We start from the raw sequence: 27,474 nt of genomic DNA on the forward strand, positions 1-27,474 counted from the left end.
GGAGGGGAAGGTGTGTAGAGCAGGGGTGGCATGCAGAGCAGCAGGAAAAGGGGGAGGCAGCCATGGCAGGGGTGTTGGGTAGGAAGGGGAAGGCATGCAGAGCAGGGGTGGTGTGCAGGGCAGGTGACAGCGTGTAGGGTAGGGGGTGGTGGGCAGGAAGGGAAAGGTGATGCACAGCAGGGAGTAGGCATCAGCCAAGGATGCAGCCAGCACAGGAAAAGGGGGAGGCAGCCAGGACAGGGGGTGCTGGGCAGAAAGGGGGAAGGTGTGCAGAGCAGGGTGGTGTGCAGAGGGCAGTTGGCAGGGTGCAGGGTAGGACCATAGGGGGGTGGGGAGGAAGGGGAAGATGAAGGGCAGCAGGGAGCAGGCATCAGCCAAGGACACAGAGTATGACAATCACATTGTTTCAAGGTCAAAAGCTGGTATTTCACAAAGCACACCTGCATGTGCGCGCGCACACACACGTGCCTGCATGTGGTGCCCCCATGCATGCCCTGAATGTATGCACACCTGGATGCATGCACACGTGTGTATGAGCGTGTGCACACTATTTTTGGGAAACTGTGCATGGGTGACTATCCACCATGAAGTAGAAAAGCTAAAAAATACAAAACCTTCCCCACATTGAAGGGGGTGGATAGAAAAGCCTGTGTTAATTGTGAGAGTAGGTAGGTAAGAGTTTCTTATCGGCACTTTGGGAAGTGGACACTGCGTGGGGAGATACTGTTCACCTAAACATCCAAATACACAACAAGAATCTTATCTCCAGCACAGATACATACATCTGTTGACTGAGGAGGTGCGAACTTAGATTCTTTGTCCATTCCCATTTGTCTTAGAAAAGTGTGGCTTACATTGCTTTGGCCTTGTTTCATGTATCATGCAGAGAGCGATGTTGAACAAGAACCCTTGTTGAAGTTCTTTGACAGGAACTAGTTGACTGATTTTGTAACTTTTGCTGTTCAGCTCTTCATATCTAGCACTCCAACTGTGGCGGGACCTAATTGATGAAGGCCATGCGATACAGTTCTCCAAGCTCATATAATAGTAGCTGCAAATCTGACTACCAACTCACTCCAAGTTCTCTGCCCATGTTTGCTAGCACTGCTCTTTTGTGTCAACTCATCAGCAAGAGAAATTAGAATTTGTCTTTTACATCTATTTTTAAGCTGAGAACCCCAAGTTAAATTTAGTCTGATTGAAAAGGTTTGGTCTTGAAACCAAAAAGCATCTATAAGTGGTCTTAATATCATGGTCCAAGATCAAAAGTGTTTTCAAGTGGCAGCTCAAAAGCATCTGTAAATGGTCTTAATATCATGGTCCAAGATCAAAAGTGTTTTCAAGTGCCAGCTCAAAACTTGAAAAACCAGTGTTCTGCCTTGTTTAAAGAGGATTTGTGGCAAGTTAACTTGCTGTTTTAGTTTTCCAAATCACTATTATTTTTAACAGTTCTAGAGATATTGTGTTACTAAACGTCAGCAAAATGTTAAGATGCTGTGAAGTTTACTATCAGCAAGGCAAAGTTAAAGCGGGAATTGAATTTTCATCAGACACATTCAAGCTACAGCATGGCTGCATTGATTGCTTTGCACTGATGGTTCTTATGGAGTTGGCTGATTCGAAGGAAAAAGACATCTCACTGAGAGAGAAAAGTACGGCAATTTCTCCAGTTAGTGTAGAAGTCAAAGCAGGTATAAACCTGAACTTTCTTGCACCTCTGTTGTTCTTTTGTTACTTTGTGTCTTTAAGGTCCTGCCTTTTGTCATATCTGTGAACCTTGGGTTTCAGAATACAGTACGAATTCAAAGCATCCCATCCTTCTCTCTATTATATCCTGTATTACTGATAGCCAACAGCATATCCCTTTCATTGAGAACTGTAATTGGGAAGAAGCCGAGAATGCAGCACACAAGGTCATCAAAGAAAGTTCAGCGAAGGAGATGAGTATACAGACATCATTTCGTTTGTGTATGGCAAATGTTCTTATTCGTGCAACACAAAAGATATCAACCCCTGAGCAAACTCTTTTTGCCATGCAAGTCTTACCACCTGTAATGGCCTTTGTCCAGGTTTGTGAACAGTAATACCAGTGTTCTGTTTTTATATTGTTTACTGGAATTATAATTATCCCACTTATATACTGCATGAAGAATGAGGGAAAGGGAGGAAGGGAGGGGGGGACACATTAGCACCTTCTATAGACCAAGTTCGTGTTTTACAATGTTGTAGACCACAAGCCAAGAATTGTGGGTCTGTTCACTACAATTATGAGGTGGCATAGAGTATGTGCTAAGAACCCTGTGGATCTGTTGATGGCAACTAGGTAGGTCATCCTTGCAAAGAAGTGAACAACAAGCTTTATTAGATCTACTACACTTGTCTTATGCTGCTTCTAATCCAAAAGAAATAGAAATAGAGTTCTTTTGTGTCTAGAAATGGCCGAATCAGCCTATGGGAAATAAGGTAGTGACATCTGAAACTCAATGAATTGTCATTTTTCTCAAGTAGAATTAAGCAAACATGACTGAAAAAAAAGAGAAACATGTAGCTAGGAAGAACAGATAACTGGAAAATGAAAGCTAGGGGTTTGATACATCTCCCAGATATGGCAAAGTTGATGAGTGGTGAGTGGTGGATGCAGCAGGGAGCAAACCTTCCAAGCTCAAGTGGTCCTGATGCAAAGTGACATCAATGATATCTAGTTGCTGCAGAGTGACCTATGCCATTGTGATGAGTAGGTTAAGAAAAGGGAAAAGGGATAAGGCTGATGGGGCAGGGAAGAGAAGGCAGGCTAAGAGGGCAAGGACAAACCAAGCATCCTGGGGCAAGAATTGGCTGAGGCAACAAAAAAAGAGTGCTGCTACCTGGTGAGGAGGTTCAACCTCAAGTCAGCTTGAAGTATTAAGTCACAGCAAGATATCTAGTTGCTGCTTAGTGACCTTTGTGGCTGCCATTGGTGGGTTGAAGGCTTAAGGAAAGGAGGAAGGGGGGAGGCTGGCAGGGGCAGGCAAGGCGAGGGTTGAGAGGGGGACAAGAAAGGACACAGCAGGCTGCTGCAAGGATGGGCTGTGGGGAAAAAGGACTGCTGCTTGCTGCAAAGTATCCTCATGGACTGGAGGGATGCACTTTGGATGGAGGTGTGCCAGATGGGGAGAAAGAACATGGGATGGGAGGAGCCATACAAGATGTGCAGGCAGGATGCAGGGGGGGAAGGCAAAAGGCAGCTATCTGGGAGGAAACACAGGTTTTAGCGATTTCAGGTGGCAGGGCAAAAGGTTGCACTGGATGAAAAGGGTGGCAGAAGCTGGGAAGAGAGCTGTGTTAGAGTGCAGCGATGCAGAAGCATAGGACAAAGACTGAGAGAGAGTGAACACAGAGAGAAGAGAGAGAGAAAAGGAGACAATGTAAACACACAAAATCTGCAGTGTAGTATGCTGTATAAGAGTGCAGAAATATACACGGGGGCAAAGGAAATATCTGCATGTGTCTCCGATTTGATGACCTCGATCTCCATCAGCCCGACAGCCAACAGATCTCAAGATCTGAATCTGAATCATGAATGTGTGCCACAACCTGACTATAAATAGCCAGGAAATAATGAATGCCCAGCACCAGGTCGGCTGCATTGAATGCAGCGCAGCCAATTGCAGAAAATAATAAAAAAAACTGTCCGACTGCAGGCTGCCACGTGGCACCTGTGCAGACTGCTGACGTGGCTGCTGACATCCGCACTGCTGATGTGGCACTCTGCCGTACGCTGCTGACGTGTCCGACTGCTTGTCCAGGGGATGACTCTAGCTCTAACACCCCCTCTCAGATCCCGGACGAGGCATCAGACTAAGGGATCTAGAATGTTGCCGAAGAAGAGCCTGGGGAAGCGCCTTGGTAAACAAATCTGCAAGATTATCCTCCCTCTTGCAGTTTTCCACATCAATGGTCCCATCCAGAAGCTTCTCCCGAATGAAGTGATACTGGATCTCAATGTGCTTCAACCGGGCATGGAATATAGGATTCCACACCAAGGCAATGCAACTCTCATTGTCGCACTGCAGAAGAGTAGGACGAGTCTGGGGGAAGCCAAGCTCCTCCAACAATCTCCGATGCCATACAACCTCACATGTGGTGGAAGACGCAGCCCGATACTCTGCCTCAATAGAAGATAGGGCTATTGTGGGCTGCTTCTTTCTACTCCAAGAGATAACACCCGTACCCAAGGTAAAATAGTAGCCTGTAGTAGATCGTCGGTGGTCCACATCACAAGCCCAATCCGAGTCACTCCAACTTGCAAGAACCAGATCTGAAGCATCTGTATTTGCGGGATAAGAAATCCCTAAGTCAGAGGTCCCCCTCAAATACCGAAGAATCCTCAAGGCAGCTTGTCAATGCACCTGTTTGGGTTCAGTCATGAACCGCGCCAAAAGACCCACAACAAAACAAGGATCAACACGAGTGTTGAGAAGCCAAATCAAGGATCCAATCAACTGACAGTAGCAGGAAGCATCCATTACAGGAGAATCTGAGTGGGAAGTGGCCTTCCAGTTCGGATCCATAGGAGTAGTAATGAGCCGACAAGTCTCTATCTCAAAAGTCACCAAGAGCTCTTGAATGTACCTCTGTTGAGAGATGAAAACCCCCCTCTGAGACTGATAAAACTCGTGACCCAAGAAATGAAGAAGCCCCAAATCCGTCATCTTGAATGTTTGATAAAGCTGTCTTGGTCTCTCGGGCCTGCATGATCCCTTGTCAGAATCAAATCACCAACATACAACACAAACAACACACGACCAACCTCGGAAGTGTGTACATAAAGCTACGGATCGGCCTTGGAGCGCCGATATCCCAACTTCGACTGAAGAAACGAGTCAATCTTCTCATTCCATGCACGCGGAGCCTACTTGAGGCCATACAAGGCCTTCTTCAACCTGTAAACTTTCCCATCCAAGGATCCAATGCCAGGAGGCTACTCAACACAGATCTTCTCCTGCAAGTCACCATTCAGAAAGGCCGACTTTACATCCAACTGATAGACAAGCCATCTCCTATAGCCAACCAAGGCAAGAACAACTCGAATAGTCGCCATACGAGCGATGGGGAAAAAAGTATCATGGAAATCAATGCCTAGGCGCTGAGGAAAACCTTTAGCAACAAGGCGAGCCTTGTGCTTGTCCAAAGAGCCATCGCTAAGGTACTTGGTCTTGAAGACCCACTTGACACCAATCACCTTCTTGTGATAGGGACGAGGCACAAGAGACCAAGTGCCATTCCTCGCAATAGCCTCCAGCTCGGCTTCCATAGCCTTCCGCCCCAATGATCAGGCTGCAAAGCCGCCTTCATTGAAGTGGGCTCACGATCTCGCATAACACGGGTCAGGAAACAATAGTTGGAGCAAACAAGCTCTGAAGAATGTGCCTGGTTCCTCCGTGATCTTCGCGGTCCATCTTGCGGTTCCCACTCCTGAGGGACCTCCTCGATCCCTGAATCTTGGAGTGTATCACGGGTCCAACGAGGAGGAGGCTGGACCTCTCCCCGTCGCTCTCCATCTGTTGAAGACTTGGGAACATCCACCGGCAGAAGCTCTTCAGGGGTGGCCGGTGAAAGTGAAGACTCGAAATCAGAAGAAGAATCTCGAATTAAAAAAAGAATCTCCATCAAAAGACTCTGGCTCCAAAGGAACTGTCTCGAGAGCCCAACTCTCCCTTGGATCTCCAAGAACAGGGTGCTCCTCATCCCCCTCTATGACCGGAACTTCCACGAACCGCAAATCTCGGCTCGTGTAGACATCTCGCTTTACGAGATCAAACTGACGATAACCTTGGGACTGGGAGCTATAACCAGCAAAAACCTATCGTCGGGAAGCCGCCTCGAACTTGTCACACTGCGTCTTCGGAATGTGCACATAAGCGTCACACCCAAAGATCCTGAAATAAGAGACATTAGGCTTAGTCCCAAAGTAAGCCTCAAAAGGGGTCATCCTATCAACGGCCGAAGTGGAAGATCGATTGAGGATGTGAATTGTAGTAGCCACTGCCTCGGTCCACAAAAACTGAGGTGTCTGTCGGTGCTTCATCATGGTGTGTGCCATCTCGATCACACTTCGGTTCTCTCGCTCCAAAATGCCATTCTCTTGGGGAGTATTGGTGTTAGCAAACTCCTCATGAATGCCCCTATCTGCACAAAAACGAGCAAACTCATTAGACATAAATTCACCTCCCTTGTTTGAACGCAAGGTCTTCAGTTGCCGGCCAGAACGGTTCTCCTCAAAGAGAAGCCAATCCTTGAAGTGAGAGAAAGCTTCTGACTTCAAAGTCAAGAAATAGGCCCAAGTCATCCTGCTATAGTCATCTACAATCAACATGAAGTACAAGCTCCCCTCCGGGGACTCGGTCCTCATCGGGCCACAAAGATCCGTAGATACAAGCTCCATGGGTGAAATAGACCATCTCGAAGCTTTGTTGGGAATCGCATCCCAATGCAATTTCCCAGGAATGCAGGAGACACATGGCTAATGGCTTACTACTATATCCGGCAAAACCTCGGACAAACGATCCTCGCGACGCTTTCCAAAGGTACTCATAGTTCAAGTGGCCAAACCAAGCATGCCAAAGCTCGGACTGTGTGTGAGATGTAAGAAAAAGAGAGATAGGAGGTGTGGAAGACTTCAACTTCTAGATACCATCCTCCTCATACCCTGCAGAGAGAACGTGCCTCGATCCACGATCAAGGACTCGAACAGTATCACTATCAAACTCTACCAAGAGGCCAAGAGCACAAATCTTATGGACCAAAAGCAAATGATACCCCAAGCCTGACACATGCAACACCTCGAAAGTGTGGGTACCACCAGATCCATCTGGAATAAGCTGCATCTCACCCCGCGCAGCAATAGACACAGAAGAGCTGTCTCCAATAAGAATCTGCCAATACGAAGGTCGCAAATGGGTAATACCAACATGAAGAGTCATGTGCTAGGAGGCACCATTGTCCACGATCCACTCACGAGCCTGGGAAGCTGCCATCGCAGCATTAGAAGTCTTCGGTGGAGAGCCCTCAATGACCGCTAAGTATAGAAAAGCAGCTGATGAGGGTGCGGCCACCACTCTAGAATGCTTCGTGTCCTTCTTCTTGGTGTCCTTTTTGTCTTTGTCTGGACAATACTTCTTCGTGACCGGTCTTATCACAAATATGGCAAGTCGATTCCTTCTCCTTGTCCTTCTTGGATTTGTTCTCCTCCTTCTTCTTTTGGTTCTTTCCCTTCTTTTGAGAAGCTTGACTAACCAAAGCGTCCAATTTAGAAACATTCCGCCCCTTCAACTGTTCCTCTTGGTCCAAGACCATAGGAACCAACTCTTCCCACCGAAGAGTCGACTCCCGCCCTGATGCAATAAGAGTGGAATAAAAGGTACCGAATCGTGACGGCAACTGGAACTGTAAAGTGATCACCATGTCTTCGGAGGAAATAGGCTTCCCCGCATTTTGAACCTACATCTGAAGCTTCCGAAGCTTGTTGATGTGTTTCCGAAGCGAAGAAGACTTATTCACGAACAAGGTTCGCATCTACACCTCCAAAGAAACCTCTTCATCAGGGCCATCCGGTTGTACATCTGATCGAGCTCCAGCCATATCTCTTGAGCCATCGTCAAGTGCTCGATGTGAGCTATCATAGCTATAGTACAAGACAGAAAAAGAAAAAAAAACGAATCCTGGCATTCAGTTTGTCCCAATGAGACTAGGCCTTGGTCAACTTCGTATGAGCACTAAAAGAGAGTTTGGACTCATCTAGCTCCGAGGGTCGGTTGATCTTCTCCAATACAAGCTCCTCCAAATCATAAGACTCGAGAATGGCCAACATCATCACCCGCCAAATGCGGTAATTGTCACCATTAAGCTTTTGATCCGATGGAAGAGCAAGTAGGACAGGCACCTTCCTGTCCATGATCGCCTGGAACTCCAAATCGGCCTTTGTAGACATGTTTACCTGCAATGCCTACACAAACGCAAAATCAGCCCTCTTTGACTATGTAAACGCAGCTTTCTAGGGCTAGTTCCACCACTGCCCAAACCTTCTTTACCCACCGGAGGCGATGAAAAGGTAAAATCTGCAATGGAAGGCCTCAAACACAGCCTTCCTCCCCTTTGAACAGCAAAATAATCTACAACAAATTCACCAGATGGACTCCTTTCTCGCACACCCACGCTCGCTTCAGCATTGATTTGATACGCAGCCCTCCCGCTCGCCTTCGAATCCTGGAAATGCAGCCTTGTGTCGCACTGAAACCTTCTCTTCAGATAGGTTCAGCCCTCAATCAATCCATCTTCACCGCTCTAATACCATGTCAGAGTGCAGTGATGTGGAAGCGTAGGACAAAGATTGAGAGTCCTTCTATTCAGATAGACTCTTTTAGCCTTGTATTGCCTTGCCCTAATGCTTCGAACATAAACTTGTAAACTCCTCATGTAGCCTTGTACTACAACCTTTGTACACTTTGTGAGGCCCGTGTTATAGCCCTGGATGACCATCATGTTTGTGATACCCACACTTAGCCTTTTCTATGACAGCCTCTAGTGTTTTGCTGTGTTTATGGTGTGCCCACACTTTGCAGGTGTTGCTTCTATATGCTTTGTACTTCTGGTTGTGATTGAGGAGGGGTGTTTAGATGTTTGCAATCACACCTACTTTAATCTCTTTGTAAGGAGCAGTGAGGGCTCAGGACTAGAATCCCATATGCACAGTAGGAGAAGTGCTACCATCTAGTTTCCTATAAAGCATTGTACTTGCTCTCTTTTCTAATGCAATGTCATAGTACTTTTGTCCTTCTATAAAATCTCTATGTCATTGTCAATCAATACACAAGATTGTGTTTATGAGTCCAAGCTTCCATCTTGAAACCTAATTCACTTGTGTAACAGTCAGTCATGTCAGTGTCTTCATGAACTCACACTTTCTCTTCCAACCTCCATAGCTTCCACATGTGCCATGCTCTAGATCGTGCATATTTAACAAGCCATGTATGCATAGAGCACAATCTGTCTCAGCCAACAGATCTCAAGATTAGAATTTGAATCATGAATGTGTGCCACAACCTGACTATAAATAGCCAGGAAATAATGAATGCCCAGCACCAGGCCGATTGCAGAAAATAATTTAAAAAACTGTCCGACTGCAGCCTGTACTGTCCGACTGCAGGCTGCCACGTGGCACCTGTGCAGACTGCTGATGTGGCTGCTGACGTGGCACTCTGCTGTACACTGCTGAGGTGTACGACTGCTTGTCCAAGGAATGACTCTACCTCTAACAAGCTGAGGGAGCAGTGTCATAGAAGCAGGCAGCAGGGATGGTGTGCGAGCTGTTCGCTCCAAAGTCCAAAGAAATTTCTATTACACTTCAATGATAATGGTTGACGGGTGATGTGCTGGAAATGCAAAGTGATGGCTGTCAACTGACAGGTGGTATACCATGAGTGTTGCTCAAAAGAATGACTGATTGTTGAGTGTGGTGCCATCAGATGTCAAACAGAAAGAGACATACAAATGAACATGACTCTAGGGAAGACACAGAAAGTGTTAAAATACTGAGAATGCGTGCTATGGAGGATCACTGATGAGCAAATAGACAATCATAATGAGGCAAAAGCATTGACAAGGAAGAACAAATAATATTATCCAAGCATAATGCAAGTACAACTGATTGATAATGACTGATAGAATGAGTGTGGGGATGAGTGCCTTTTATAGGCTTACAGTAGGGTGGTATTGGTAGGTGAAGGTAGGCAAAAAGGGACCATGGTATTCAACAACCGTGGTTTTAATAAACAGTGCATACATGACCTAGTCTAAGGTTTTATTTGCAGTTTGTTTCTTTGCCTTATTGTCCCATACAAAGAGGCTATGGTGGATGTGATTGCACATTTCTTAACACCCCTCAATCACAACCGTAAAAGACACTCAGTATACAGAGGTTGTCCTGAGTAGAACCTTGCTAAGTGTGGACATGGAAGAAACAAAAACAACCATACAAAGCTAGAGGTTGTTACAAGGCCTCACTAAGTGTGTAGAGGCTATAGTGTGCAAAGGCTACATGAGGAGTTTAGGAGCTTATGGTGGGAACATAAGGCAAGTCCATATGTTAAACTTTAAAAAAGTTTATCATGAGAAAATGAACTACAAAAGAGAGACTAGTGAGTCTTATCCTTTTGATCTTGAGTTTCTTCTTCTCCTTCTGCTTCAATGTTGTCTTCATCTTCTTTGACTATAGCAAGATATGCTCTTTGAGACTTTTTCTTAGCATAGCAGAATTTCTCAATATGCCCAGGTTTCTTACAAAAGTCACAGACTACGCTCTTCTTCCCTTTCACATAGAGGAGTTGTTGATCTCTTCTTAGGATGCTTGTTTCTCCTTTGTTTTTTATCTTCTTTTCTTCTTCCAGGAGAGAGGCTTTGATGTCCACAAGTTTCGGCTTTGGCATGTTGATTAATGTGGTAGGTACATTATCAAACTCAGGTGGAAGACTTTTGAGAAGCACTCCAATGCAAATGTCTTCATCCATCTTCAAGTTGATTCCTGCAAGTTGTGTCAACAAGCTTTCCATACAATTCAAATGAGTTGCAAGTGAGGTATTATTTTGCATGTCGGACCTAAAAATTTCAATTAGTAAACCATATTTTGAGGATTTAGAATGAGCTCCAAATAAGGTTTCTAATCGATCCAATGTCGCGTAAGAGGTTTCACAATCATCAACATGATGAATGTAGCTGTCATCAAGTTCGAGCTTGATAATTGCTTGAGCCTTGTCATCATTTTTATCCCATACAACTGAAAGTGCAGCTTCCCTTGGTTTCTTCTCTTGACCACTTGTGATTGACCACAAGCCTTTCTTCATTAGGATCAATTTGATCCTAGTTTGCCATGTGTGGAATCCAACACCATTGAATGGGGATGTGGGTGAATGCTTGCCCATTTTGAGATTGCAAGATCAGCAGCAAATCAGCTCCAAACAATTCCAGTTTCAGTTGAGCACAAGTGCTAAAGAATCACTAGGTGATTAGTATCAAGAGGTACTAGGCAATTTAGTGATTATGATGCCCTTGAAGTTGGAATCTTCAAGATCTGATGCAATTCTTGATTTGATGCTGGAGTTTTAAAAAAAATCAGTTTTGATTAGAGGCAAAGCTGATTGTGTTAACTGACATAAGTGCTAAAAGCACTAGATAGGTGTCAATGGACACTGTTGCTTGAAATGCTTGATACTCTTGTCAAGATCTCCCCTCCTTACTAGTAAGTAACTTGAATGCTTGCTGAAGACTGAGTGTTGGAGTAGATTAGAGAGTCAGTGACTTGATTTGAGCCACAAGAGTGAGAGAAGGAAGTAAAACAAGAGTTTGAAGCTTGATAGCTATGGCTGCCCTCTTTAGGGTTTTAATAGGCGATTGATTTTTTCCTTATTTCATCACGTAGACTCAAATCATTTTGCAAACCCTCTAAGCTAGAGATAGAGTGTTTGTGTGGCTTCAATTGCCCTATGGTCGTGGGCAGCAGCGATGCACGTGCAGGCTGAATCGACAGTACGAATTACAAATGGCGCAGACTGGTCAGCGATCTGTTGCAGGCGCAATGCTGGAGCAGAGAAGCAGCAATGTTGGGCTTTGAAGTGATAAGGAGGAGCACCTAGAGTCAGGAAGGGTTACCCAGAAGGAAGCACCAGCTAAAATGGCCTGGATTGGGAGCTTCAAGTCCTCCACTGAAGGTGGGTAGCTATGAAGATAGGTGAGAGATCCAAGGAAAAGTGGAGGGGGCCAGAATTTCAAACTGACATGACTCAATTTGTGGCTTGATGACTCACTGACTTAAAACCCGCTCTGATACCATGTTAAAATACTGAGAATGCATGCTATGGAGGATCACTGATGAGCAAATAGACAATCATAATGAGGCAGAAGCATTGACAAGGAAGAACAACTAATATTATCCAAGCATAATGCAAGTACAAGTGATTGATAATGACTAATAGAATGAGTGTGGGGATGAGTGCCTTTTATAGGCTTACAGTAGGTGGTATTGATAGGTGAAGGTAGGTGAAAAGGGACCATGGTATTCAACAACCGTGGTTTTAATAAACCATGCATACATGACCTAGTCTAAGGCTTTATTTGCAGTTTGTTTCTTTGCCTTGTTTGTCCCATACAAAGAGGCTATGGTGGATGTGATTGCATATTTCTCAACAGAAAGTACGTGTGTGTTGCACGCATGTGTGTATGCGTGCTTGCATATAATATCATAAATACAAGGAGCCCTTGCAAAATAGTAGGGGGACCCTCTGCTTGTACTGCTCCCAGGTTGCTTTAGCTTCTTGGGTCACAGCTTCCTAGTCGTGTGTTAGGAATAAAGGCTCCTGTGCCTTTAAATGTGCTCGGGTGTGAACACACCCTTAGCACTTGTACTTACACATATATATCTATCTAAAAACCTAAAGGTACACACTCGTCATTGTACCTCAAAATGTGCTCACTCTCTACTCTCTCTCTCTCTGTCTCTCCGCGACTAAGGAACACCCACTGTCTTGATCTTCGTGCCTAACCCGTCACTACAAACTGGTATCAAAGCGATGGTTACAACGTTCGCGTTTCCAAGGAGTGTCAGGTCGCAGGACTGACAAAAGCCCACTCGACAAGTGAAGCGAGCAGGTCGAGTAGAATATCAAGGCAGCAAGCAGTCAAGTGAAAGACTAGCAGGACCAGCGGGCGCCTGCTAGTGGGCGACCAGATTTGACGGGTCAATGTCAGATGGGAGTAACAATCGTTGAGGAGTAGGCGAGAGGGGCGTAACGGGTGACTGCAGCATGACTATTGCGTTGACTAGAGGCATCCAATCACAACGGACTGCTGCTCAACGGGGTTGGAGGCGTGCATCAAGCGCTCACGCGCGATGGGGACAGGATGTCGGGCTACACGGACAACAGACGTGATGCAGCCACCACGGGCAATCAACACCCCTTTCTTTTTTTTTAAAAAACGATTTTTTTTTTCAATTTGATTTATTTCCCCCTTCTTCCAAGTATTCACGTGAGCAAGCACAAAGTCCGAATCTGTGCAAATTTTCCTGTTAAAATTTGGGGGTTTTCCTGAATTTGTGCCCGACACACATTGCAGTGTTCTTTGGACCAGAAATTGCAGACATTGAATGCGTAGGCCTCAAAATTTTTTTGGGATTCTCAAATGCAAGTGAGATTTTTTCTTGGATGAGTGATTTTTTTTTTTTTTTTGTTACAATCTTGACCCGAAAATTCAGGGCTTTTCTTGGATTTGGGGATTTTGATGCAAGACAAGCAAATTTGTCTCAGAAATTGCAGGAATTTGTGACATTTTTCCTTTGACATTTGGGGCTTTTAATGTACATGCACAACTTGGGCTGAAATTTACCCAATTTCTCAACATTGATGCACATTGGACCCTGTGCAATTTGGGGCTTTTGCAGTTCGGGCAAAATCTGTGCAGCATTTGGTCATTTTATGTACATGCAGGTTCAATTCCATGCAATTTGGACATCAACACTTGGTAAAATTTGGGGGTTTTGCTGAAATTGCTGTATTTTGGCAGAATTGGCTTGTTCTATGTATGACAGAGAAAATGCAGATGTGTGGTTGATGCTTTGAGCACAAAATAATTTGGGGCTTTTGACTGTGTGTGTCAAATTTTATGCCCGTGGGTACATGTACAACAGAAATTACAGCTAAAATTTGGGATTTCTCATGTAATGTGATGCATATGCCCTTGGAACAACTGTAATCAGTTGTGGAATGCTGTAGCACATGGTTTGGCGCTTCTGAAAATGTATTTACAGATCTGAAATCTATGCTTCTATGTGGTCATTTATTGTTGGTTGGTACTTGTTTGTACCTTGGTTACTTGGGTGACAATTTTGGGCCTGCATTTGCTGTTTTTAGGTCACATTTGGGCTGAAAATCATGGCTGGCAGCAATGAGAGCAGTAATCTGATGCACATAAAGAAGCTCGAAGGAGCACACAACTTTGCAATTTGGCAAAAACGGTGCTATAATATCCTGTTGCAAAAGAAGCAGGCAAAGCTGATTAAAACCAAAGGGGCAAAGCCCGCGGACATTGAACATGAAGATTTAGATGAATTAAATGAACTTGCATGCTCAACCATCGAGCTATCGATTTCTGATGCCTTGTTGTTTAACATCGAAGGTTTGGATTCTGCGCTATATGGACTCGATTGGAAGAATTGTATGCTTAGAAGAGTGCTGCAAGCAAAGTGTATTGACTGAAAAAGCTTATGGATTTGCGTATGAAAGAGGGTACAACAATGTCTACTCACCTGAGCGAGTTTCACTCCATTTTCAGCGAGTTGGTTGCCTTGAAGTTCATGATTGATGAGGAATTTAAGGCTACTTTCTTGCTTTGCACTCTACCAGAGAGTTGGGATACATTTAGGACTGCTATGAGCAATTCTAATTTGATCCTTTTGTATGCTGGTGTAGAGAATGCTCTACTCATGGAAGAAATGAATTGGCAGAACAATGTATCCAATAAGTCTTCCAGTGCTTTGCATACTAGGCGCAGATCACAGCAGAAAGGAAAATATGATAGAAAGAGACGTACTAAATCACGCAACAAAGATGTTGAATGCCATCATTATGGCAAGAAGGGTCACTTTCAACGTGACTACTACAAATGGAAGAAAGAGAAAGGAAAGGGCAAGAAGATAGATGATAGCAAGAAAGAGAAGAAAGAGAGCCAGCCTAAGAAAATCAGTGTCAAAATTGAAGAGGTGAATGTAGTTACTCATGACAGTAATAGTGGGAGTGACCTACTCTTTGTCTCTTCAAACTTTTGTGCATATGCTTTACTTATAGATACAGATGATGACATTCATACTTGGATTCTCGATTTAGGTGCTTTACTTGTAGATATAGATGATGATATGCATACTTGGATTCTCGATTCAGGTGCTTTCTTTCATGTCACCCCTTATCGCGAGTGGTTCTCTAACTATACAGGGGGTCAACATGGTGTTGTCCATCTTGGGGACAATTATGCATGTGGCATTGCAGGTATTGGCAATGTGCAGTTGCAGTTTCAGCATAGCTTTGTCTTCACACTTCAGTATGTATGGTATGTACCTCAACTCAAGAAGACCTTGATTAGTACAGGGCAGCTAGATGATGATGGTTTTCATACCACCTTTGGTGATGGAAAATGGAAGATCTGTAAAGGATCTAGTGTGATTGCTAGAGGTTGCAAGAGTGATACTTTGTATCTACTCCATGTATCTAGTGTGTGTGACCATGTTGTTGCCATGACCGAGCAGTCAAGCGTTTCTTTGTGGCATGGCGGTTGGGACACATGAGTCAAACAGGAACGAAAGTGCTTTCTCGTTTGGGTTACTTACCTTGTCTTCGTTATGCTGATTTCGAGCATTATGATCATTGTATATATGGTAAACCTGCACAGACGTCTCACAAAAAGTCTCTTTCTTTGAAATCTTCTCCTCTAGAGTTAGTACATTCAGATGTATGTCAAATGCCAGGATTATCTTTAGGGGAAAAGATATATTTTGTTACCTTTGTTGATGATGCTACACGGAAGATATGGGTTTACCCTATTCGTAGCAAGGATGAAGTGCTTGACAAGTTTAAAAAATTCTTGGCATTGGCTAAAAATCAGACAGATAAGACACTTAAGTATCTTTGCTCTGACAATGGTGGGGAATATGTGTTTAAGGCCTTTCAAGCATTTTGTGACAGCAAAGGGATATGGTGAGGAGGGTGAAATGGAGTATAGATTGTGGGATCCCGAGAAAAGGAAAGTAGTATGCAGCAATGATGTTATCTTTCGGGAAGATTGCATGCATAAACAGCCCGAAAAGACTGAGGAGGTCCGTAGGGTTGTATTCCGGGAAGAAATGCCTTTTGGACAGCAAAATGTAGCCGCTGTATATTAGCAAATACCTGTTGTAAATGAACATGTAAATGCTGAAAATAATGCTGAAAATGATCAGTCAGCTATTGCCCATGGTAATGAGCCACTACATGTGCAGGAACAGCCAAGACAGCAAGCTGTTAATACTGATTTGCAGGCTGAAATGCCAGGACAGCAAGCTGAAAATGCTCAACAGCCAGCAAACAATAATCATTGGGTTAGGAGATCGTCTAGGGTTACTAGACAACCTGATAGATTCATTACTAGTGCAAATTATGTGGCTGATTATGTCATGTTGACAGACTGTGGTGAACCATCTTGCTTCAAGGAAGCAATGGACAGACAGGAGAGCAAGAAATGATATAAAGCTATGTTGTCAGAAATGGAATCTCTTGAGAAAAATGGCACTTGGGACTTGGTGCAGTTGCCTAAAGGGTAGAAAACACTTTCATGCAAATGGGTTTACAAGATAGTCACTTCTGGTTCCTCACCAAAGTACAAAGCAAGATTGGTTGCAAAGGGGTACAAGTAGGAGCATGGAATTGACTTTGATGAGATTTTCTCTCTTGTAGCCAAGATGACTACATTGAGAATCATTTTGGACTTGGTTGCAGGTGAAGATATGGAGCTCATACAGATGGATGTAAAGACTGTGTTTTTACATGGTGATCTACATGAAGACATATATATACAGCAGCCTAAAGGGTTTGTGGAAAAAGGGAAAGAAAAGATGGTATGTAAACTCAAAAGGAGTTTGTATGGGCTGAAACAAGCACCAAGAGAATGGTATCATAAGTTTGATACATTCATGCAGTCTCAAGGTTTTCATAGAAGTCAAGTGGATCACTCCTTGTACACTAGGAAGGCAGCAGATGGCAGCCTGATTATCTTGGTTTTGTATGTTGATGACATGTTGATTGCTGGGAGGGATACTCATGCCTTAAACTCACTGAAGCAAAGTCTTCATGGCAGGTTTGACATGAAAGATCTTGGTGATGCAAATCACATTCTTGGCATGCGAATACTCAGAGATAGATCAAAAGGCCTACTCTATCTATCTCAGCAGAAGTATATCTCCAAGGTTTTGTAGCGTTTCAATATAGAGGGGGGGGAAACAATTGGGGTTCCATTGCCTCCATATGTGAAACTCAGTGCAGAGAACAGCCCTACATCTGATATTGAGAAGGTTGAAATGGCCAAGATGCCATTTTCTTGAGCTATTGGCAGTTTGATGTATGCTATGGTTGCTACACGTCCTGACATTGCCTTTGCAATGGGAGTGGTTAGTAGATACATGGCAACCCCTGGCAAGATGCATTGGGATGCAGTGAAAGGTATTATGAGATACCTTAAAGGCACAAAGGAGTTGTGCATGTGCTTTGGAAAGTAAAAGGCATTTGTTGTTGGCTTTACGAATGCAGACTATGTTGGTCATGCGGATTGCAGAATGTCCACTTCTGGGTATGTGTTTACTTTCATAGGAGGAGCAATCTCTTGGATCTCCAGGCTACAAAAGTGTGTTGCATTGCCTACTACAGAGGTAGAGTATGTGGCTGCCACTAAGGCATGCAAGGAGGCTTTATGGCTTTCACATATGGTGGGAGAGGTTGGCATCATAGAGTTACATGTTCTCCATTGTGATAGTCAGAGTGCTATCATGCTAGCACGGAATCTTGTCTTTCATGCAAAGACAAAGCACATACAGGTGAAGTACCACTTCATTAGAGATGTACTTGACAGCAAGAGCATTGAGCTTGTCAAAGTGCATACAGATGATAATCCTGCGGACCTTCTCACAAAGGATCTTACAGCAGAGCGGTTTGCTCATTGCCAACAGATGATGGGAGTTGGATAGATATATGTATTTCAGCTTTGTACATACCTAGACTTGGCTGATTCTTTTCTCCTCTTAAGGCACATTGCCTTTAGGTGGAAGGTTGTTGGGAATAAAGGCCCTCGTGCCTTTAAATGTGCTCGGGTGTGAACACACCCTTAGCACTTGTACTTACGCATATATATCTATCTAAAACCTAAAGGTACACACTCGTCATTGTACCTAAAAACGTGCTCACTCTCTGCTCTCACTCTCTCTATCTCTCCGTGACTAAGGAACACCCACTGTCTCGATCTTTGTGCCTAAGCCGTCACTACATCGTGATGCTTCTTGACCTCAGCTTCTGCTTCTTGGTCGCTTCAGCTTCTGTTGGTGACTATCCACTGACTTGGTGCTGGGCTGCCCATTCTTTGGTCCATCTCGACCCTCTACAATAGTTATCTCCAAGTTGACATGGTACAAAAATCCCACCACATGAAAGGAAAAAATGCAATAGGAGCAACAACTCTCTAGCTACCTACCCAAGGGAGATGTCCACTACAAGGCTTATAGAATAACCAGTCCAGCAGTCTATAATGCCAAACCATATGGGGCATCCATAAGGGTGAGTAGCGTCCTGGATTACTAATTGTTTAAGGCCGTACACCTCCTACTCATGCAATCTCTCCCATCTATCTCTGAGGGTGTGCGTGATATATGTCCATATGTAGGTGAGGTTTGAAGTACAAATGTGCTGCTGCTCTGCAGCCTCATTACACCTTGCCATCCAAATATGCCAGGCAATGATGCTTGTAGAACATAGGAATCATGGAATTATTGCTTTTACAGAAGAAAGAAGGTTCTCCCAGTCTAGCCATTGGAGATACGTAGGCATTGTCAGTAAATGGATGGTTTAGTTAGGCCAGCATGAAAAGATTTTTCGCTGAAGACTTCTCCATCCAGTACGACCACCTCAGCTTCTTTCAACCTTACATTCATCTGTTTTCTGTACCTGGGGAAGCATTGTCAGTTTAAACAGGCTTTTCTTTATGTCAATCCATGCTCCCATACTAATCCATATCGGCTCTATTTTTAACAAAACAATCGGAAAAACAAAGAGGTTTGCACTCTGTGCAGTCTTTTCTTTCTTTGCCTGATTTTCTCACTCACCTGTGAGCTTTTATTCCTACAAAGGGATACTAACATTGTTTTAATTTCTATAAAGGATGGCCTGGCTTCCAAGTTACAATCAGCGTGTCTGCAAATTCTCTTCAGTATCGTCCATAATCTAAAGGAGAGAGTGGTGCCATATGCAGTTGACTTGCTCAACCTAGCTACTGGAATCTTGAGGAGCCAGGCATCTGATGAGGTCAGAATACAGCTTCTTGACAGCGACTTCAATGTGTAAACTTAAACTTTTGGGTCCCTATCATTTGTACTTCAAAATCCTGCTTTTATGACAAACAGCCTGCTTGCAATTGTGTATGGTTTCTGTCCTGCTTAATTGGTTAGGTGGTTGCATGTCGGAGATGTAGAGATGAAATTGAGAAACAAGCCATTCAGACTGCCTAGATGTGGATGTGCATATGTTACACGTGTATGCACATGTCTACTTGAGCATTGCAAAAAATGTAGGTATGTAGAGATGAAATTGAGAAACATGAAGCCATTCAGACTGCCTAAATGTGGATGTGCATGTGCTACATGTGTATGCACATGTCTGCTTGAGCATTGCAAAAAGTATAGGTATGTATGCATAACATGTATGTGAGAACATAGGTGCTGGAAATTAATGAATGCATGTTTGCTATGCGAAGAAAGCTGATCTGTAAGTTGAACAAAACGCTGTGGCTGTAATAAAAACATGTCCGCACATGACCATGGTTGCATGTGAATGTGAGACATCTGTGTATTATAGCATTTTCTAATGAAACAGAAAAACTTGTGCATGTGTATGCATGTATGCAGGGGGGTGTGTTGTGTATGAGGTTTGGCAAGGAAAAAGGAAAGAGGAATTGCTGTGCAGGCCATTTTTTGCCCAACATGCTTTTTGAATTTGCAGGAACGCTTAGCAGCAGCTAGGTTGTTAGTCTCACTTCTTACATCAGAAGATGCTGTGACAAGAGAAGTAGCACCATATCTTTCAGAAGCTCTTCTTGTCCTTGAAAGCATTTCCAGAATGGACTCTTCAGCGGAATTGCGAGCCTTCTGCGAAAAGCTTCTTAATTGCATGAAAGTCCCTGATTTGGCAATGAAATCATAGAAGCTGTTAAGGGCTACATTAAACAGCAAGATTCTCGTCTGAAAGGTATTCTGGAGAGTGGAGCACAGGTGACCATGCTAAGGGATATATGGTTCTGGGTGCTTAGCTTCATGCTGTTGGCAGCAGCTAAGGGTTTCAAAAAGATAAAGGTGCTTATATGGCAGTGCTTGTCTACAACCAAGATTAGAGCTTACAGGAAGATGAAGGGATATGGCAATGCAATGGATACAAAATTAAAGCTGCTGCCTTCTGAATTTTTATGCAGTTCTTCAGTGTATATCATGAGCCGCTCTCTTGAGGGTATGATTGTACCAATTAGAGAGCTCTCTGTTGATCAATCACTAAGCAAGCAAGCTGAGATGACATCCTGAATTGCTGCAGAAAAGTGATCAGTGTCACAAATAGGTAGTGTGCCATGGCCTGGAGTTAATGGTCGTACAGCTTCTCTTGTTATTGTGATGATTGTGGCATTGTAATCTGCTATCCTCATGAGTTATAAAAAAGTAGTGTCTTCTATCAAATGGATAAATAGAGCAAGAAGTTGCTGTTGAAGCATCATGTGTTATAGCATTTTGCATCATCTCACCATATGAAAGTCTCAACCACAGACCTGCTAGACTCCATAAAATGATGGCCCCCAAGATAATGGCATCTTCTTGTTGCATGACAAGCTACATGCCATCAAAGAACACAATGGGATGGAGATCTCAATTAAATGAAGTGCATTTTATACATTCTCTTTGGATGCATTTGTCAAAAGTCTCCATGATAATGTTTCCACATGTACACACTATGATATTATTGTTGGGTAAGTATAAGCTCTCTGAATCTTGTGTTTGGCAGTTGTATGCCTTTGAGTGAATTTTGTGGCACAATCATAAGCCATTATTAGTGTTGATGGGTTATAAAGAATGCAAAATCAAGGGCACCATAAAGAAAAATAAAGTCTGAGACTTTTGTGCTGGATATGAGAATGTTTTGCAAAAAGTTTTAATGCTTTGCTTAGACATGGTTTAGTATTGCAGTTTTGGATACATTTGTTGTTTAATGTGCAAGCAATACATATATAGTCACAACTTTACATAGGTTCTAAACCTTCAGGATGAGGGTATCCACAAGCTGATGTGCGTGCAATATCTCAATTCAAGAAGCAATAAAGGCATCTATGTCTATGAGATAGGAATGCAAGTTATTGTAGGAGGCCACTGGACCTATTCACTGAGGTGTTTGGGGACCTACAAAGACTTAGTTGAATGTAGCAACAGCCTATCCACAAACTGATGTGCGTGCAATATCTCAATTCAAGAAGCAATAAAGGGATCCACGTCTATGAGATAGGGATGTAAGTTATTGTAGGAGGCCATTGGACCTATTCACTGAGGTGTTTGGGGAACTACAAAGACTTGAGTTGAATGTAGCAACAGCCAAACTTGGAAGAACTTTCACATTGGATGTCAATATGCTTGCTTTGCAAAAATCAATGATTTGTAAGCAAGTAATGTCATATGTACCACTAATATGTGGAATTTCACCGAGGAGAGCAAGGTTTTCACTTGTTTCAAAGTTTTCAATGTTATAGTTTCAAGGTTGTTTTAAAAGGAAAGATGGAGGGGGTAGTAGTTTTTAAGGAACATGATAATTGTCTAAAATTATAGGACTAATTAACATTGGCTTGGTAGTAAATCCTAAGATGTTTTATAACGTGTTACTTGAACCAACTTGAATTGGTATTATCTATTGGAATGGTAAAAATATGGTTTGTTACTTGTCATGCAATTGTGCTCAAAATAACCTAAGGGTTATTTAGAACATTGCCTATTTGCTTTAAGACTTACTAAAGATTTTATGGCCAATTTGTCAAGCTCTTAAGCTAGTTTAAGGCAAATATGTATAATTTCATGTGATTGCACATAATTGCAACTATGAATTAGGACTATAAGTGCAACTTCCGTGATGGCTTCAATTGTTAGGTTAGCCCTTGGGACTCTAGAAACCTTATTAGAAGTGAAGTTTCCCCTTACATGTATAGTCTTTCTTCAAATAGTGTGCAAGCATTTCCCACTTTGCATCATAATTCTTTACTTTTAAATTAGGAATCTGAAAATTTTGATTGTATAGCACTCACAATCACAATTAGAGTTCCCCTTCATCGCATCCTTAGATACATTATATATGCAAGAGTGCAAAGCAATCTTTGTACTTTTGCAACTTTTTACTTGTGCAAAATTGAACTTGTCACAACTTAATATTTATTGCAAGCTCTATATTACATTTACAATTGTTATGCTCACAATCACATTTAAGAGTTACCCTTGACTTGTAATTGTGAGTTTGCACTAGCCTTTGTAGTAAGACTTGCTTCAACTAGAAACCACAATCATGAAAATTGCATGTTTTGATAGGTGGTATTCTTAATGTACATGCAATCATACATAGTCATGCTTTTTTTCGCAAACATAATTGTGTATGATCAAATCACAACTCACACTTGTTGACATAGGTTTGAAAAATGCAATTGTGATCATCTTAAACCACATTGATAGCACTTAGAATGATCACCCAAGCAAAGAAACTTCATCTGCCAAGACCCAATCAATACTCTACAAGCATCACCCCAAGGGAAGTATTAGTATAGAATTTTATGGTTGATGTCATAGTCTCTATTGGACAAAGCTTATAAGTTTGGAAGTGATAAATGACGAGGTTTTCAATTTCAATTAAGTTTTTGGCCTATAGGTAATTGGTGTCATCACAGCAATGTTTAATCTTTGAGTTTTTTGTATCGGACATGTAGAAAACAATTATAACTTCACAATTGTCTCCACATGTAGAAAGTAGTTCGACCTCACTCTTGACATTTCTTACAAGAGCAAGTGCTTTACCAAATACATCATTCTTAGGTATATGTAATACATGACAAAAGTTAGGCATTCTATTGAAGATATCCAAAACCTTGAGTTTAAAGAAAATTTTGAGTTCTTCCACATTGCCACATGGAAAACCTAGATTTACTTGCTCGTGTTTTATCCCCATTTCATATTTAGAAGACATTGTGCCCCACTTCATCATTGTCCAAATATATGCTATACATTGAACCCAATGCACTAAGGACAATTCCAATCAATTCATGGTTTCTCAGTTGTCCAAGATGCAAACATCCTTAACCATTACTAACATATCAATATAAATGCAACAAGTGGCGAAGAGGCATGAAAGAGAAGGAAAAACTAGAGTTGACCCTCATGATATCTCATAAAGGAAGGAAGTAGGCATAATTTTGGGTGGAAGAGCAAATAGCTTGCACAACTAACCTCTAAAAGGTAGAAGTAGCCAATGCCAACCATCTTAGAAGAAGGAAGAAACTTTAAGCATATGTTGATATTTGTAACAAAAGCTAGTATCCCCATCCCATCCCAACCATCTACAAGCATGTATTTGTCTATAGCTAAAATGACCACCATTGCCCCTACAACCCTTGCCACCAAGACCATTAGTACCATTCTAAGCTCCACTTTCTACCAATGTTACCATGAGCACTTGGCTTTCTTCATTGTTAACCGCCATATTGATTTATAAATCTACCTTTGCCTTCCCTTTTATCACTACATAACCATCACCTCTATGATCAACACCATTTTCCTTTAACATTTACATGCCAACCACTCCAACCTTCTCTCTTAACAACACAAGCACTCACCCACTATTAAGCCCAAATGTAGAAGGCTAGAGGAGGATAATGGAAATTCAAAGTCAAAGAATGGTCAAAGCAATCAATGAAGCCAACAAAGGCTAGACAATGGCTAAAGCATGAAAGAATCTCAAAAAATGGAGACTTCAAAGTTTTGGGAAAATATTAAAATATATCACGCTAAGAACGTATAGTTGAAACATTTAACTTAAATAGCTAGATTAGATTTTATCTTACTATGATTTATCTTTATTTAAAAGTGAGAATTCGGCTCACTAGTGCAAATGATAATATCACCAAGGGTTAGTTTCTAAATGATCTACTGATCTGTGTGCAACGTACGTAGATCCACAAGCAAGTATGTCCAACATATTTGAACTAGAAAGCTTCGAAAATGTTAAAGAGATGACCAAGCTTCAAAGGGAAGTTGAAGGTTAAGGCTACTAGCTTGGGAAAACCTATATATATAATGTATGAATGAAACAAAGTTCTCATTTTAGTGTGTGAAATTTTTGAGCTCTTGCTTTCTTTTATATCTTCTTCCTTTCACCATAGCTATTGCTTATATGAATGAGAAAGAGCAACTACATGCGAGAGAGAGAGAGAGAGAGAGAGAGAGAGAGAGAGAGAGAGAGAAGAAAGAAAGTTATATTAACATCTATGAAAGGCCAAGTTGGCCTATGAGACCAAAACGTTACATACAAAATGTTTGGAAGACTTTCCAGATTCCAATAAAGCTACCATCTAAAGCTATGATAAACTAATTGAGTAGGTACAAAATGCTACATAGGCTGGGTACAATTCATATGTGTTCCAAGTATGGTGTGGAATTGCTCAGGGAGCTTGGTCATCCTAAAATGTCCCGCATGGGTCTATTTAACATCGAGAGGCTGAATTGGTGGGGCAAGGCCCTCCGGTGGTGGCATAGTATCCCTTGTATCCTTGACATGTGTCTCCTATGGGGGCGGGGGCCAGTTGGGCAGGGTTTTGCTTCTTGTTGTGGTTATGGCTAGGGTGGTTCCCCGCGGGAGAGAGAGAGAGAGAGAGAGAGAGAGAGTGTGTGTGTGTGTGTGTGTGTGTGTGTGTGCATGTGCACGTGCACACATGCAAGTGAGAGTGCAAGGGACAAAGGGGGTGACGTCATTCTTAGTCTTCTTCACCTTGAATGCACCATTTCTTCACCTTGATTGTTGCAATCCATATCAAAAAATCATTTTAATTTTCTTTGAGCATGTAAATCAATATTAGAAGGCTCAAGTCACCACCTTGAACAAACCAATTTCTTCACCTTGATTTTTGTAATTTATGTGAAAATGTCATTTTTTCTTGATTTTGAGAATGGAATGTGTATGCATTTAATGATCAACTTGACTATTGCATTTTACAGAAAAAGTTCATTGCAAGAATATACGGATAAGAAGTGCATAGTGTACTAGCTTCAAGACCCAAAATATTGCTTTTATGTAATAATTCACCTTGACAAGGAGCATCCTTCACCTCAAATGAATGCTCTTGGCCACAAAAATCATCATGTCACACTCTCCAAGGTAGGAAATAAACTTGAGAGTATCTTTGGAACAAGTCCTAACTATAGTGAAAAAGCATTACTTGAGAGTGTTAAGCCCACAATGGAAGTTGAAAATCATCACCTCCACTACTTCCCTAATCGCATCTAATGGGCCTAAAAATATTACTAGACACTACCTTCTTGTTACAAAGTAGAAGTTGTACAATGTGAAAGTAAGTCCTAAGTTTAGTGCAAAAGTATTACTTAAGTTCAAAAGTAAGTCCTAATTACAGTGCAAAAGCATTACTTGAGTGTTGGACCCAAAATGGAAGTTGGAAATAATCACTTCCACTACTTCCCTGATCACATTGATTGGGCCTAAAAATCTTACTAGACACCACCTTATTGCTACAAAGTGGAAGAACACCTATGGAGAGTACATTGTAGGCATTCCTAGTCAAATAAGAGTTTTTTGGGTCAAACTGACTAATCTAGGCATAGGAGCATTGATGGTGCACATATTGGATGTTGTATGCTCGCGTAGTGAACGCCGGAAGGTCCCCAAGAACAAAAGAACTCTACTTTTTGCACAAAACTCAAGGTAGAAAGCATACATGACATGAACAAGAGACCAATTGGGTGCAATCTCCCCCCATGCCTTGTGTGAGCGCTCCACAAAGCATGTATTTTATGTATTAATCATCTTCAAGCTCAAATAATAGCCCAAATTACAAAATAGCATGCTTTTGGCTTTTTGAGTTTGCTTTAGCACAAAATAGAAATAAAGCTAATGGGCGGGTGCCCAAAGAGTCAGGCATACCCAATACAATGTCCAAATACAAATATCATAATCGTGCGCCCATGCGTATACAAAATAATAAATAAATATCTAATGCCTTAATAAATAGGCGCGACAAAATATAGGCGCTATGCCTAAGGTATGCGCCCATCAAAATATAAGTGATAACTCGAATACACGCTATCCTCCAATGCTTTCCTCCGCCACTGCTGCTATCTCTACACATCAACTGAAGCATTCACAGTCGTTAGTAAAATAATACAATTAAACCGACAAAAGTGAATACCTAGCAGTCTTCAGCTACATAAATAAATCAACTGGTTAGAAATCAATCCTAACCTTAATTTATCACGAGTGCGCACTCTAAACTCATAAACATTTATTAATCTAATATGTATTTTGCAGAATCACCTACTGTGGAATCACCCATGTACACACTAAATTAATGAAACTCCCGAAAAGGATAGACGTCCCCATCAACTTCTCGCACAAAGAATCCACTTTGTGTATGAGCCCCGGTCAACAAAGTTTACGGAATCCACCGTAAAACCTCACGGAATCCACCGTGGCACGGAATCTACCGTGAAATATGCCTCTTGGCAGCATACCCCCTGGGTGGGATAGCAATTGTCCTCAATTGCTATTAGCTCAATGTGGAGCTAACAAAGTGGGAAAAGCATTTAAGTCTCTAGCGTGCATCCATTGGGCCTCTTCAACAGGATGGTTTTTAAACTTGATTAAATATCTAAAATATCTATGGTCAGTTCTAGTGGTCATAAAGTCAGTATCTATGATAGCTTCAAGCTCAAGTATTTCAGTCTCTTCATCTAACAAAGGTGGGTTTTCATAAACAAGGTGTACAGGTAATTGGCCTCTAAAGGGTCGTAATAAACTAATGTGAAATGTGTTGTGAATTTTCCAGTGAGGTGGTAGTTCTAATTTGAATGCATTGTCATTGATTTTGTGAATGATCTTAAATGGTCCATAGAATCTAGATGCTAATTTGATAACTGGATGTTTATCTACACTTTGTAATCTATGTTTCTCTATTCTTAACCAAACATAGTCATCAACTTTGAAATTCATGGCTTGTCTTTTCTTATTGGCTTGTTTTGTATATGTTTGCTGGGCTTTGGCAATCATGTCTTTAAACTCATCAAAAATAGTAGCGTGCATATTAGCAATATCATCAGCACTCTGAATTCTATTTGATAAAGATGCAATAGGTGTAGACAATCTATAATCATAAATCACTTCAAACGGTGCTTTCTTTATAGCTGTGTGTGGTGTATTGTTATATGCAAATTGCAGTAAATACAAATGTGTATCCCATGTCCGTGGTTTAGAAATAGTGTAAGCACGTAAAAGATCTAAAATAGTACTGTTAGTAGCTTCTGTTTGTCCATTAGTTTCAGGATGAAATGCAGATGAGAAATCAATCTTTGTTCCTAGGTTAGCAAACAAAGTA

General features: G+C 42.1%; 1 protein-coding gene across 8 annotated transcripts in view; it reads left to right on the forward strand.

The window, feature by feature from the left end:
- The window catches only part of LOC148010138 (ARM repeat superfamily protein), a 197,807-nt gene extending 176,873 nt beyond the window's left edge, over positions 1 to 20,934 (forward strand). For 5 of the 8 annotated variants that reach the window (XM_087672320.1, XM_087672319.1, XM_087672315.1 and 2 more), the window contains 4 exons: positions 1,551 to 1,691; positions 1,789 to 2,069; positions 18,975 to 19,118; positions 19,812 to 20,934. In XM_087672320.1, coding sequence (XP_087528446.1) covers positions 1,551 to 1,691; positions 1,789 to 2,069; positions 18,975 to 19,118; positions 19,812 to 20,012 — 767 coding nt within the window. In that variant the 3' untranslated portion in view covers positions 20,013 to 20,934. Of the gene's footprint in view, positions 1 to 966; positions 1,425 to 1,449; positions 1,692 to 1,788; positions 2,070 to 18,974; positions 19,119 to 19,811 lie in introns of those variants that run through there. The other 3 variants (XM_087672317.1, XM_087672322.1, XM_087672323.1) reach the window with 3 other exon arrangements.
- The last annotated feature ends 6,540 nt before the right edge of the window (positions 20,935 to 27,474 follow it).

Source organism: Lygodium microphyllum, chromosome 30, assembly GCF_053477565.2.
Source record: "Lygodium microphyllum isolate KBCC chromosome 30, Lygodium_microphyllum_v1.1.10, whole genome shotgun sequence".
Classification (NCBI taxonomy): domain Eukaryota; kingdom Viridiplantae; phylum Streptophyta; class Polypodiopsida; order Schizaeales; family Lygodiaceae; genus Lygodium; species Lygodium microphyllum.